Here is a 14,819-nt window from a genome sequence, read left to right on the forward strand (position 1 = left end):
CCTACTGGTCATAGCAATTCACATCCCTCCCACACTCATCCCCTGCCCTTAACATCTTCAAGTCTCATCCCATCATGGCACAAAGCTCAGGTGCAAGGGCCCAGATCTCATCCTAGCTCCTGGACCTCAAGCCTGAGCAAATGTTGCGTAACAAATCATCCCCAAACTTAGTAGCTCCTTCTGGGTATATATTATCTAATTGGGAGATAAGATGTAAACATGTGAAAAGTTATATACTAATAAAAGGGTTTAACAATAACCAATGAAATGTTTTTTCTAGCTATTGATATATCTGTTGCTTTGTGTGAAGAAAAATTTCAAAATTAAAATTGACATTTAGCCATAAAAAAGAACAGGTCTTTTTAATGATATCTACAACATGGATGAACCTTGAAAACATTATGCTAAGTAAAAAAAGACAGGCACAAAAGTTGACGTATTATGTTATTCCATTTATATGAAATGTCCAGAATAGGCAATCTATGGAGACAGGAAGTTGATTAATGGTTTCCAGCAATTACGGGAACGGGGGAATAGAGAATGGTTACTAACCGCCCTTTTGGGGTGTTGAAAATATCCTGGAATTAGATATATATGGTGAAGGCTGTACGACTCTGTGAATATACTAAAATCTACCGAGTTGTGTGCCTTCAAAGAGTGAATTTTGTGGTAAGTGAATTATGTTTCAAAAACATGTAAAATTATTAAAAAATTTTCTCTGATCAATCATGAATGAAATAGAAGAACAAATTTGGCTCTATTGTCTATATGGGAAGATCAATTTTTACAAAGTCATTGACAAATTTGTAAAAATTAAGACCTGGAACAGAAATTGTCGTGTCATAATTCATTCCTATGACAGATCAATATGTAAATATGTTTTTCCTTTTTATTTAAGATAAAAAATATATGTATATAATTATTAACCCATTGCTTTTTCTTTTCTTGTTCTGTAACATATGTATGTTACTGGCATTATTATGAACATATTAGGTCAGTAAAAGAAAATTTGTACTCTGTATTTCTTTTCTGGTCATGATTATGTTTCATATCATCATTAATACTGAAAATAATCTTTTGTTACAGAAGAGATGGGCTTTGAAAATCATATACTTCAGTTGTAAAATATGTAAGGTATTTGTTGTTACTGACAGTCTCAGTCAGGAAAAATCAGTCAGGAAAAAATCAAGGTCTAAACCGGGGTAGCAATGAAGGGAATAAAAAGGAGGTAGATACTGCATGAATAAAACGTACTTTTCTATGGGGTACCTGAGTGGCTCGGTTGGTTGGGTGTCTGACTTCAGCACAGGTCATGATCTCACCATCTTATGGTTCATGGGTTTGAGCCCCACATCGGGCTCTGTGCTGACAGAGTCTGGAGCCTGCTTCAGATTCTGTGTCTCCTTCTCTCTCTGCCTCTCCCCTGCTCACACTCTGTCTCTCAAAAATGAATAAACGTTAAAAAAATTAAAAAACAAAAACATACTTTTCTACGGTTATTGGAGCACAGAAGAGGGAGATGTCAAATACGAAATATATTTTCAGCTTGACAATAACTGGAAATCTTGGGGGCTTGGTTTATAAGTATAGGTACCCAATGCCTAGAACTGCCTCTGAACATAAAGGTACTTACTTCAATACATATTTTTTGTTTGAATGAATGATCTTGTACAGGCACATCTTAGCTGCCTCATATATTCTCCACCCATCTTTTTACTGTAGATATTACTGTGGCAACTAACTGCTTGCAGGCGTCACCTGACAGTATCTGCTCCCAACTACAGCACCTAGCTTTGCCTTTACCCTGGGGAATTCTTCACTGAAGACTTGTGGGACACCTATCGTTTCTGACACTTGTGTAAACTTGGAAGGGTGAGGGAATTAACAATTCAAGGGGCAACTTTTGACCATTGGGGGTAAGAGTCAGTGGGTAAATATTCCTCTCTTTGTCTCTTGACTCATATTCTATGTGGCTCCACAGAAAGTCCCAGTGGGATAATGTTCCAGTTGCTCAGAGCAGTGACCAGCTTAGTACCACATCCTTGGACCTACTTTCCCTCGTTCCCACTTTCCCTCTTCCCATTCCTCACCTGCCTTGTCCCTTGTGATTGCTTTCCACAATAAATAAACTACCTGCATGTCATTCTTGTCTCAGCCTCAGCTTTTGGGGGGAGTTCAGCCTAACACGGATTCCTATGTAAAATATGGCATGGGCCATATTAGCACTGGTAAAGGACCCACAGACCTAGCTGTGTCACTAACCTCACATGAAGAGATGGGCACTTTTGTCACCATTTTCAGATGCACATGTACCGACAGGAAAAGATCTCCAAGCCATTTGTTTTTTGTGGGTTTTTTTTGAAAAAAAAATTTTTTTTTAACGTTTATTTATTTTTGGGACAGAGAGAGACAGAGCATGAACGGGGGAGGGGCAGAGAGAGAGGAAGACACAGAATCAGAAGCAGGCTCCAGGCTCTGAGCCATCAGCCCAGAGCCTGACGCGGGGCTCGAACTCACGGACCGCGAGATCGTGACCTGAGCTGAAGTCGGACGCTGAGCTGAAGTCGGACGCTTAACCGACTGAGCCACCCAGGCGCCCCATCCAAGCCATTTGTTAAAATGAGGGGGGGGGGGGGGAAGAGCAAGTCATGAAAAATGCTTGCAGCATGGTCTCATGTTCCTGAAAAGAGCAGGTGTGTGTACATGTTAGGAAATGTACACAAAACGGTGGACTGTCACGGTTTACTATATAGTTTTCTACGGCTTGAGTCATTTACAAGGAGAATGCATCTGTGATTAAAAAAATAATAACGTCCACCTCCAAGGCCGTTCAATCAAGGTTGTGAAAGTGCAGAGCACTAGGCAAAGCGTTCCACTAACACAAGGTGAAAGAGAGCCGAACGGCGCTCAGGTTTGCCCGCTAGGGGGCAGCGGAGCGAGGACAAAGGTTAGGCGCGCGAGAAACCTGGGACTGCCGGAGCGAGAGAGGCTGGGTCTTTATGGGCGCCGGGGAGCAGAAGTGTACAGCAACCTAAACCTACAAATACTCGCTCTTCCCCAGGCGGGACGTTGCAGAAGTCATAAATTCCATCCCTCTGCTGTAGCCCAAGCAGATCGGAGGGTTTTCAGAATCTAGGGGATGCCCCGCTCCACTCCCCCCAGAGAAGCTTGGCACTCTGAACAGTCTTCAGGCTCGCTCGTACTACTTCTGCTCTCAACAACTCTCCTCTCTGTTCCCCGCCCTGCCCCCCCCCCGACACCCGCAGAGGGGAAATTGAGTCACTGGAAGGCGAGGCCACAGTCGCGGGGGGAATGTGCGCCGACGCCAGCCTCGAGGGCCTTCCAGATGCTTGGAGGAGGGGAAGAGTTCTCCAGGAAAATATACAAAGGGGGGTGAGAGGGGGAGGTGGCTGGCTGGGCAGGAGCTGAGCCAGACACATGGAGAAACGCTGCCCAGGATCAAAGGAAATATGACATTTGAAAAGAATGTGCGCGTCTGCGTGTGTAGCAGAGGGGTGGGGGGCGCGGGGGCGACGTGTGGGGAAGCAGGGGCTGGGTTGGGGTCTCTTCCCCTGCCCTTCTAGCCTCTGCTTCCCTCCTCTCTCTGCAGCCCCCTCGGGTGGAAACTGGTCGCGCGAGTCTCAGGGTGTTCCTCGCTCTCCCTCCCTGTAGGTCTCTCCTTCCTTTATTTCCGAGATGAAGCTGGAAGGGAAATGTAATTTGAGGAGACCAACCAAAGGGGGAGAAAAAAAAAAAAAGAAAGGAAAAGAAAAATCAAACCAGGCCGCCTCCCTGCTCGGCCTCGGAACATTCTTCTCTCCCCGCCGGCCCAGCCTCTTATCCCCGCCCCTCCAGCGTCGCGGTCCTGGGCTCGGAGCCGGAGCAGCTCCGCACGTCACTGGGGTCCCCGGGGGCTGGGGGGGGGGGGGTCCCCAGGGCGGGCCAGCGGGAGGACGGGAGGGAAGGGAGGGGAGCCGCCTGCGCCGCTGCGGAGCTCCGGCCCGCCGGGCCAGCCCTCCCCTCTTCCCCAGCCCCGCAGAGCCTGTTTCTCATTAGAGTAACGGGCGCGGTCCCCGCCCGGCTCCCGAGTGTTTGTAAACGTCTGACCCGAGGGGCGTCGCTTAACCCTTTAGGTGCGGGGCTGGGGCGCCGCTGAGGGCGCAGCCCTGAGCTGGAGGGATTTAGATGAAAAATCGCTGCGGCCTGTTAGAGAACTTTGAAGTACACATTCTTGCTTGGGGGTCGGGGGCGGGGATGGTACCCTGGCCGCCTTCTGAATCAAGAATCTCTGATCTAACTCCCTCTCACCCAACCAGGCCCCACCATACCTGCCCTTCCTTGAAACTCCAGTCCGAGTCTTCCTTCCTCCCCCCCGCCCAGGTGACAGGTGTCCAACCCCGGGGCCCACAAGGTCGCCCGGCTCTGGGCTCCTAGAAAATCTGGCCAGGATTTTCGGGCGGGCCGGAGCGGGATGCCATCGGATCCGAGATTCATTCCAGACTGCATTTCTAGGGAGGAGGGAGCCGACTTCCCGCGGAGGCTAATTAATGGCCCCTCTGGGTGGCTGGGACAAGGGCAGCGGTAAAGTCCGGCCTGGATCACCGCCCGTCAGAGGCTGTGGACCTTTGAACAGTTCCCCAAGACGGCTAAAAGTTCTTCACCTTTGAGGGTTGGGCAGAGACGGTAGCTGGAAGGGCTGACTCTGCAGGGCAAAGGCTTCCAGGCAGGGCAGCCTCAGACGATGGAAGACCTTTTCCTTTTAAGAGCAGGCTGTAGCCGCTCTGCACCCCAGAGCCCGCTGGGCCCGAAGGCTTGGAGGCAAAGGAGAGAGGAGGTGTCCTTGCTTGAGAGTTGCTGGCTGCACAACTCTTCAGAACTTAAGAAAGGGTCTGCCTGGGCTCTCTACACGGTGGACCCAGGATATGGCCCCTTTAAGACTCTCGGACCCGGAGCCCCAACTTAGACTAACAAGAGGGTGGTGGTGGTGGAAATGCTCCCGGAGGGATATGATTGTCTCCAATGCGGGCCTATAGGCTTCAGTGAGGTCGCACCAAGCCTGAGGGACCGTTTTCCAATTAAGTTTTGTTCCTTTTTTTTTTTTTTTTTTTTTTGAGGGGGAGGGACTGGAGAGAGGACAGAGGGAGGGAGGGTGGGGGAGGACGAGGGGCGCGTGGTTTTCTCATCTCATCCCTGGAGGAGGGGCTGGAGCATCCCGGGCAGCCAATCAGGGACAGGCTGGGGGGGCGCTTTGAAGAAGTTTGGGGGAAAAAAGTTTGGAAAAGTTTCTATAATAACGAGGGGGCGTCCGGAGGGAGGAGGCAGCGGCGGAGGAGGGGGCGTCACGGAGAAGGGGAGGGAGGGAGCCACGGGTGAAGATACGGCAGCCTCCTGAGCTCCCCCCTCCCACCCAGACCAGGACCCGGGGGCTCTGGCCGGCTCCATGGGGGCAGCGAGCTGCGAGGATGAGGAGCTGGAATTTAAGCTGGTGTTCGGGGAGGAAAAGGAGACCCCCCCGCTGGGCGCGGGGGGGTCGGGGGAAGGTTAGTGCGGGGCTGGGAAGTGGTCTTGGGGTCAGGAAAGGAAGGGCCCGGAGATCCCGAGACTGGGGATTTTAGGGCAGCGAGCCTGGGGTGGAGGATGAGGGGCTCAGAGGTGGGGGGAAGTCACAGAGGCTCTGGGGTCTGCGGAGGTGAGGCTGGGGGCCGGGCACCACTTTCTCCTTTTTAGGTCGTGACTGGGGTGGGGGTGGGGGTGCCGTTGGCCGCGCGCCGCCTCTCGGCTGGGCCGTCTGTCACCGGGCTGGGGGGCGGGCGGGAACAGCGGCCCCGGGAGCCCCGGGCGCTGCCAGGGGAAGGGGAAGGGGGCCCCGGAGTGTGTCCCTCGCGGTCCCGGCCCTGGGCCGGCGGACCCGACGCCCGGGGCTGGGGGAGCTCTCCGGGCCCGCCAGGGCGCCCCTCCCCTCCCCCTCCCCCGCCGGCCGCAATGAGAGGCAGATGGCGGGGACTGAGCCGGGGGCGGCGGCTGCCGCTCTCACGGAATTCGCGCTGCCCGCGGCCCCCTCCCCCGGGCCGGGCCCGGCACGCAGCATCCCCTCGGCTGTACCCCCGCCCCCAGATGGGGGGAGCGAGGGAGGAGCCACCTCCCCTCGTTGCCACAGCCCTGGAGCCCCCCTCCCTTGGCCACTGTTGCGATGGCAACTGGGGCTCCTGCCAGCACCGTTTGGGGGTTTGGGAGCCGCTGCTAATTGGGTTCATGTGTGAGTCGCCCCCAGCCCAGCCCTGCGCTTCCCTAAACACGCCTCCAGGCCCAAATCCAGCTCCTCTCGAGTCGCCTTCCTCACCTTAAGACCCGCCCCGTCTGGTACCCATGGTTCCGGGGCCAGGGGCTCAGGTTATCCCAGTGGGCAAAGGCCTGGGACGTCTGGATCTATGCACTCCACCTTCTGAGGTCCAACTTTGCCTTTGTCTTCGTGGCTCTGAAGGACATCTCAGGACCCAGCCCCCTTATACTGAGGAGGGGGTGGCACACGGGGCGTGGAGGGCTGGCCACTCGAGGAACCCAGACATCTCACCTGCTTCTCTTTGTCCCCATCTCCTGTGGCATCCCTCTCTCTGTTCCCCTCCCTTCCCATTTCGACAGAACTGGACTCAGAGGACGCCCCGCCATGCTGCCGTCTGGCCCTGGGGGAGCCCCCTCCCTATGGCGCTGCCCCTATTGGCATTCCTCGGCCTCCACCCCCTCGGCCTGGCATGCATTCGCCACCACCCCGCCCGGCCCCCTCACCTGGCACTTGGGAGAGCCAGCCCGCCCGGTCAGTGAGGCTGGGGGGACCGGGAGGGGCTTCCGGGGGGGTTGGGGGAGGCCGTGTTCTTGAGTGCCCTAGCATCCGCATCACCTCCATCTCTCCCACGCCCGACCCGCCGGCCACGCTGGAGGACAACCCTGATGCCTGGGGGGACGGCTCCCCCAGGGATTACCCGCCACCAGAAGGCTTTGGGGGCTACCGAGAGACCGGGGGCCAGGGCGGGGGTCCCTTCTTCAGTCCCAGCCCTGGCAGCAGCAGCCTGTCCTCGTGGAGCTTCTTCTCCGACGCTTCAGACGAGGCAGCCCTGTATGCGGCCTGCGACGAGGTGGAGTCTGAGCTAAATGAGGCGGCCTCCCGCTTTGGCCTGGGCTCCCCCCTGCCCTCGCCTAGGGCCTCCCCTAGGCCGTGGACCCCCGACGATCCCTGGAACCTGTATGGTCCGAGCCCCGGAGGTCGGGGGCCAGAGGATAGCTGGCTACTCCTCAGCGCTCCTGGGCCCACCCCAGCCTCCCCGCGGCCCGCCTCTCCCTGTGGCAAGCGGCGCTATTCCAGCTCTGGGACCCCGTCTTCGGCCTCCCCAGCTCTGTCCCGCCGCGGCAGCCTGGGGGAGGAGGGGCCCGAGCCACCTCCACCACCCCCATTGCCTCTGGCCCGTGACCCTGGCTCCCCTGGCCCTTTTGACTACGTGGGAGCCCCACCCGCGGAGAGCATCCCGCAGAAGACCCGGCGGACCTCCAGCGAGCAGGCAGTGGCTCTGCCTCGGCCTGAGGAGCCTGCCCCGTGCAATGGGAAGCTGCAGTCAGGAGCAGAGGAGGCCGTGGCTCCTCCCGGGGGTCCTCGGAAGGAGGTGGCGGGCATGGACTACCTGGCAGTGCCCTCCCCACTGGCTTGGTCCAAGGCCCGGATTGGGGGACACAGCCCCATCTTCAGGTGAGGATTGTGCCTAGCACCGCCTGTGTCTCCAGCCATCTCACTTAGAGCAGGAGGGTGATGGGATGGGTTTGAAGAAAGGCCCTAGTTCTGTGCCCCTTGGCATTTCAGAAGAGAATCTGCAACCAGCTTGGCTGCTGCCATCTACCCAGTTTTGGAGAACATTAAAAAACAAAACAAAACAAAAACCCCACCCCCTCCAGACAGATAATTTACAAAAGGACAATCACTCCCTGGGGACCAATAAGGAAAAACCTCTCCCCCACCCCCACCAAGAGGACCACTTAGGTAAAGAAGGAGCATCTCTAGGGTGTTCCCCACCCTTAGCTCTATGCTGGCACTGGCTGGGCATGGAACCTGGCTGGATTTCTGCCCTACACCCGGTAGCAGGGAGTCTCCCTTCTCTTAATTTCTAGGGCCCTGACTTACTGATTAAAAGTGTAGCTGCTAATTTGAATAAAATAGCTTGCAAGTCAAGGAATTCATACTGAAACAAGCAGTTCTTGAAGTTCTTCCACCCCTTTCACTCAAGAACCCTGCACATTTCAATAATCCTAAATCTTGGGATGTCAGATTCAGTTGGCTCTACCCAGAAAAGTTTCCTGGGGAAAGAAACCTTTACACCTGCTCCCATGGGTGTAACCCTGCAGGGCAGGGTTTCACTTCCGCAGCATGGTTGATATTTTGAGCAAGATGATGGTTGTATGGGGCTGTGGTGGGCGCTGTAGGATAGTTTAGCAACATCCCTGGCCTCTACTTTCTGGATGGTACCCTCTCCCCTAGTTTCGACTACTCAGAGTGTCTCCAGACAATGCCAGCCACCACCTGGGGGGGGGGGTATCTTTGAGTTCAGGACAGGAAAGTTGCCCATCTGTAACCCCCAGCTTTATGGAACTGACCTGTCCAGCCCCAACTAGTGGAGAGGGTGCTGGCTTGGAAACAATCCTGGCTTCTGTCAGTCACTGGCTTGCTTGGCTTGCTGGATTCTACTCCCTGGGCCTCAGTTTCTTTATCTGAAAAACAAAGGGGTAACCTCTGAGGACTTTTCTGGCCTGAAGTATTTCTTTACTTGACTCTTCCCATCCAGGTCTGGGGATTAGGATTAGGTCTAGGTTCACCTCTGCCTCCCCATGAAGGAACCCTCGCCACCCCAAACCCTGTGCTCAGAACTGGAAAGAAAGGAGTCTCAAGCCTTGTGTCATCTTCCACACCCTCATCTCAAGGGGCTCTGAGAGGGCTGTCTCCTATCTCCCCTTGCTTTGGGGCTGGTGGACTGTTTTATTTCTGCTGTGACTTCCTTTCTCCCACACTCACACCCCCTCCTCCCTCACATCCCAGGGAGCTGGGCCCAGCGCTGCTCCGACTGAGGTCTGAGACTGCATATGATCAGTGCTTTTCTCTCCTACCCAGGACCTCTGCCTTACCCCCGCTGGATTGGCCTCTGCCCAGCCAGTATGAGCAGCTGGAGCTGAGGATTGAGGTGCAGCCTAGAGCCCACCACCGGGCCCATTACGAGACTGAGGGCAGCCGAGGGGCTGTCAAAGCTGCCCCTGGTGGTCACCCTGTAGTCAAGGTAAGGGGCAGAGGGCAGTCCTGATAGCCTTTCTCTTCTCCAGTCCCAGATCCCTGCAGATGGGCTCCAGCTGTGCAGACCCATGGCACTGCCCTTTCCCACACTCCCTCTCAGCAATGACCCTGCAGGCAGCCTGGGGGAGGGGCTGGAGTTAAGGGAGGAAGGGTGCACTTCCAGGACCCGGATATACTCTCTCCTTCTCTGTCCCTCCACCCCCGCTCCACTCTTCCCATGGGACACCCGCCTCATGTCTACTCTGGAAAATGGTAGCCTGCCAGATATGGGGGAGGGGTTAGGCTGAGGCCAAAGTTCACTGGGAGTTAGGTTGTCTGTTGAGTTGGGCCAGTCTCTCTTGGAAGATTTCCCCCTTTGCCCAGCTCAGTTTGGGCCTTATTCCAAGAGTAACACTGTAAACTCCAGGCCACGTTTTCTCCACCGCTGGTGCCCAATTCCCCCTGGGAATCCCTTTCAGGATATCCTTTATCTTTCACCATCCTCATCCCCTGATGGACTGAAAGCCCAGGGATGGATGAAGGATGAGACAGTGGGGGTTTCAGTTGGGTGGCCTCTCTCTTTCCGTCTGCCAGCTCCTAGGCTACAGTGAGAAGCCACTGACCCTACAGATGTTCATTGGCACTGCAGATGAAAGGAACCTGCGGCCTCATGCCTTCTATCAGGTGCACCGTATCACAGGCAAGATGGTGGCCACAGCTAGCTATGAAGCTGTAGTCAGTGGTACCAAAGTGTTGGAGATGACCCTGCTTCCTGAGAACAACATGGCTGCCAAGTAGGTCCCCACTTCACTTCCCCTCAGTCTTCAGGCTTTAGGACCAGCCTTTTCCATGAGGTCTAAGCTAGGCCCACTCTTCCTCTTCCCAGAAGAGCTAGCTGGACATCACCTCTAGGAACAGGTTCCAGGCCTTCTCATGATCTAGAAGAGGACTTGGGGCCTAGGGAGCACCTTGGAGAGACCACCTGTGATTAGAAAATACCCCCCCTAGGTTCCCAGAGAAAGTCATTCAGGGCTTTGGATGAAGCGTGGGGGCTTCCTCCTTACAGGGGCCTCGCCATTTGTCTTCAGCTGGGTGGGGGCTTGCCTTCCATTCTCTGCCTTCAGCATCGACTGTGCTGGAATCCTGAAGCTCCGGAACTCAGACATTGAGCTGCGGAAGGGGGAGACAGACATTGGGCGCAAGAACACACGTGTGCGGCTCGTCTTCCGGGTGCACGTGCCCCAGGGCAGCGGGAAGGTCGTCTCAGTGCAGACAGCATCAGTGCCCATTGAGTGCTGTGAGCAAAGAGGCCCTGTGCCGTCTCTATGTCTCTTGCCACTCCCTGTTTGCGTGTATGTCTGGCTTCCCATCTCCTCTGCATAGTGTCTTGTGTCCTGTCCTAGGTAGCCCTATAAAGGACTCAGCGCTTATTTCTATTATGGAGGGGTTGGGGGCAGTGTTCTAATTTGTCCCTGCCACAGACTCTGTCTCTGGGCTGGACTGTCTCTGGCCTGTCCTCCATCTGTCTCTGGGTGGCCCTGTGTACTTGTTTGGGTAACTCTGCCCTTAGGTGACGCTGTTCATCTCTGTCTCTGCCCAAGCTCCTCACCTGGTGTGTGTGACCCCAGGGATACTGTTGATTTACTTGTATGTCTGCTACCGAGGAGGACTCCTCCAGGGTCCTGTGGCAGTTATTCCAAGAAGGGTGGGGTCCTCTTGGACTCAGCCCAGCCAGCCTCCTTCCTGCACTGCTCTGCAGCCCAGCGCTCAGCCCAGGAGCTGCCCCAGGTAGAGGCCTACAGCCCCAGTGCCTGTTCTGTGAGAGGAGGAGAGGAACTAGTGCTCACTGGCTCCAACTTCCTGCCAGACTCCAAGGTGGTGTTCATCGAGAGGGGCCCTGGTGAGCACTCATGGGGGCGGGGGGCAGGCAGGAAGAGTTTGGAACGGGCAAGTGAGAGATCTCTGGCACTGTCATTAAACTAGCAAGTTGAACCTCAGTTTCCTTATCTGTGAAAGGGAACAGATGGACTGCCCTTCCTATTGTCCTGTCTGCTTCCCATGGGGAGATGGGTGTGACAGCAATCTGAAATGCTCAAGATGATGAACAGATGTGAGAAATCACATTCATTTTATTAAAGAGGAGTCAGCTTTGACACAGTTTACTCCCATGTAGATAGTCCATAGAGGAGAGAGGAAGAGGGGACTTATATCCTCCCAGACCCCAAGCCCCTCCTGAGTTATGGACCTGGTAGCACAACTGTGATTACAAAGCCTGTGAGGGGCCTCGGGTCAGTTGCGGGGCTGGAGAAGGGGACATTTAGGGGTCCAAGTAAACCCACCAACCTGAGCCCTTTGCCCTCCCCCCACCCCTGCCCACCAAGAACCCCAGCACCTACACTCAAATGGAGCACCCTGGGACCATGTCAGAGAAGGTTCAGAGATTCTGGATCTTGAGATCAGGGTCCCATTGCCTTCCTTCAAGCTAGGACCTTTCTTACTCTTGAACTTCCTCCCAGCACTGTCATGGCAGGGGATGTTTGGAACTGAATGAGAGGGTTCCAGAGTCACCTCTGTCATGAACTCTCTCTGGTTCCCCGGGCTGGCCCTGCCACTTCTCTTGTTTCAGTTTGCTGCCTCTTCCATCCAATTGAGTAAACACGCAGTGGGCTCCCCTGTGAGCCAGGCCTTGTAGGGGCCTTCTGAGTGTGGCCCTGACTCTAGCAGGAGGGGAAGTGGCAGGGGACTGGGCAAGGGGCACGGGCCCTGGAATTGGGCTGGAGCTCTCTGTTCCTCCTGCACAGATGGAAAGCTGCAGTGGGAGGAGGAGGCCACAGTGAACCGGTTGCAGAGCAATGAGGTACCAATGTCACCTAGGGCACCCACCCTGGGCGGGTGGTGGGAGAAGTCAGGAAATTCACAGCTATGTCCCTTGCCTATGGGAATGGACTCCAGAAGCTACCTCTTCTTTTCTGGAGGAGGCAGTCTGGTCACTCTGGGAGCAGGTTCATCTCTAGGAAATGAAGTTTGCTGTCTAGCAAATGGAAAAAGCCAGGAGGTGGAGTTTGGGTCCTTGAAAGGGCTATGCCGAGCCAGATCCCCGAGGGCTCCCTGCCTCATCCTGTGTTCTTCCCCAGGTGACGCTGACCCTGACTGTCCCTGAGTACAGCAACAAGCGGGTGTCCCGGCCAGTCCAGGTCTACTTTTATGTCTCCAATGGGCGGAGGAAGCGCAGTCCTACCCAGAGTTTCAAGTTCCTGCCTGGTACGTTCTGGGACAGCGCACGGTGGGGGTGTGGGGATACAGGGAGCTGAGGCAGGGGCAGAGGGATGCGGTGCCCCATCGTGAGGATCCAAGAGACGGATGGAGCCTGGGGACAGAGAAGTGGGCGGAGGCCGTGCAGTGGGGAGACTGCCAGCCCTCTCACCAGTGTGTCCTGCTTTCTCATCTACCCAGTGATCTTCAAGGAGGAGCCTTTACCGGACTCCTCTCTCCGTGGCTTCCCTTCAGCACCTGGCCCCCCCTTTGGCACTGACATGGACTTCTCACCACCCAGGCCCCCATACCCCTCCTATCCCCACGAAGACCCTGCTTACGAAGCTCCTTACCTGTCAGAAGGCTTCAGCTATGGCACACCCCCTCTGTACCCCCAGACGGGGCCCCCACCATCCTACAGACCTGGCCTACGGATGTTCCCTGAGACTGGGGGTACCGCAGGTTGTGCCCGCCCGCCTCCAGTCTCCTTCCTTCCCCGGCCCTTCCCTAGTGACCCCTATGGAGGACGGGGCTCCCCATTTCCCTTGGGGCTGCCGTTCCCTCCTCCAGCCCCCTTTCGACCTCCACTGCCTTCATCCCCACCGCTCGAAGGCCCCTTCCCTCCCCAGAGTGGTGTTCATCCCCCACCTGCTGAGGGATACAATGAGGTAGGGCCGAGCTATGGCCCTGGGGAGGGGGCTCCGGAGCAGGAGAAATCCAGGGGTGGCTACGGCAGCGGCTTCCGAGACAGTGTCCCTATCCAGGGTATCACGCTGGAGGAAGGTGGGTGTGGGGCTGGGGGTTGTGAGTGTGAGTGTGTGCAAGAGATTGCTCTGCATGTTTGCTGAGGGCTGGAGTTTGGCTTCCCAGAGATGGGGCATCCTCGGGCCCTCAGGGCCAATTGGAGGGTCTCAGGAGGCAAGTGTTTGGTGCATGTGGCCACCTAAATCTGGTTAAACTCGGTTCTGAAGGGTGCAGAGAGTTCCTGCCCCAGCCCTTCTCCTGCCTCTGCCCTCTGTCCCAGATCACAGAATTTCCGGGCTAGAAGTACTTTGAAGACCATTCAGCCTAGCTCCCTCAATTGTCAGAGTCACGCACTGAATTTCAGAGTGGGGCAGGGGCTTGCTGAGGTCCCAGTCAGGCACATTTTCCCTTGCCTCAGCGTCCCTCCACACATGGTGACCGTGGTCAGGTTTGGTGATGAGGAGCCTTCATATTTTGCATCTCCTTCCTCCCACTGGCTACACCCACCTCTGGCCCCGATGACAGTGACTGCCCAAACACCGCAGGCCGAGCCAGCAGGAAAGGGCTAAGATGGGGGCCTGGGAGCCCACATGGATGGAATTGAGTGAGATTTGATTGGGGACAGGTATCAAGACACATTGGGGAAACTGAGGCCCTGTGGAAGAGAAGCCAGTGGAGGAGGAGCCTAGAAGCATCCTAGACTGAGGCCTGCCTGGAATGGATTGGGAATTTCTGGAAAAGGTGGGGACCAGTCCCTAGCCCAATCTTTCAACTGCACCTCCTTTACAGTGAGTGAGATCATTGGCCGAGACCTGAGTGGCTTCCCTGCACCTCCTGGAGAAGAGCCTCCTGCCTGAAGCATCACCTGGCAACCCCAGCCCCCCTGCCCAAGCCCTGCCCACTTTCCCTTCATCCTGGGGTGGCGGTTCCAGAAGCTTGGGGCCAATATGGATCCTCTTTCTCCAGCTTTTGCCTCCTCTCCCCTGCCCTTAGCTGAGGTGTGGCCCCTGGGCCTGGTGCTGCCTTGGAGGGGATAAGATGGGGGTGGGGACCAAGGCTGGGTGTGAGGAAAGACTGGAGTGAAGGCTGTGTCTAGTTGTGTACAGGCCACGGTGCTGGGAGGCTGGGGACAGCTTGATGGATAATAAACTGCTCACTGACTAGTGCTTCAGGCTCCAGAAATCTTTGGACAGAGAGATGGGGCAGCTTACTCTAGCCCTGTATCCCAAAGAGTTTCTCAGTGGAGGGGTGCTGGGGAGGTTTTGAAGGGACTCCAGAGGCTCCCCAGCTGGAGTGAGGTTGGGGGCTTGAGTAGGCCTCTCTTCCCTGGGGATTCAGATTCCTTTAGGAGCTTTGGGATGGGGCCTAGGAATCTGTGTATTTTCAAGTTTCTTTCTCTTACCGCCACTCAGATGATTCAGATTCATAGCCAAGGTCACGAAAACCAGTCTGATCCCTTTTCCCCATTTATAAAGGAGAAATCCCAGGCTCAGAGAGGGAAAAGGGCTTGTCCAAGGTCACA

At 55.5% G+C, this 14,819-nt stretch overlaps 1 protein-coding gene across 2 annotated transcripts; it reads left to right on the forward strand.

Moving 5' to 3' along the window:
- The first annotated feature begins 5,219 nt into the window (after window positions 1-5,219).
- On the forward strand, window positions 5,220-14,463 carry NFATC4 (nuclear factor of activated T cells 4). Of its 2 annotated transcripts, none has more exons than XM_060619376.3 (10): window positions 5,220-5,540; window positions 6,640-7,735; window positions 9,146-9,308; window positions 9,896-10,095; window positions 10,426-10,598; window positions 11,061-11,201; window positions 12,103-12,158; window positions 12,436-12,562; window positions 12,755-13,336; window positions 14,087-14,463. In XM_060619376.3, exons 1-10 carry the CDS (start codon window positions 5,441-5,443, stop codon window positions 14,152-14,154), a joined length of 2,706 nt encoding a protein of 901 aa, XP_060475359.1. In that variant the 5' UTR covers window positions 5,220-5,440; the 3' UTR covers window positions 14,155-14,463. The 2 variants fall into 2 exon arrangements, with proteins under 2 accessions (XP_060475359.1, XP_060475360.1); XM_060619377.3 differs by lacking the exon at window positions 5,220-5,540 and adding an exon at window positions 5,789-6,256.
- The last annotated feature ends 356 nt before the right edge of the window (window positions 14,464-14,819 follow it).

Source organism: Panthera onca, chromosome B3, assembly GCF_046562875.1.
Source record: "Panthera onca isolate mPanOnc1 chromosome B3, mPanOnc1 haplotype 2, whole genome shotgun sequence".
Classification (NCBI taxonomy): Eukaryota; Metazoa; Chordata; class Mammalia; order Carnivora; family Felidae; genus Panthera; species Panthera onca.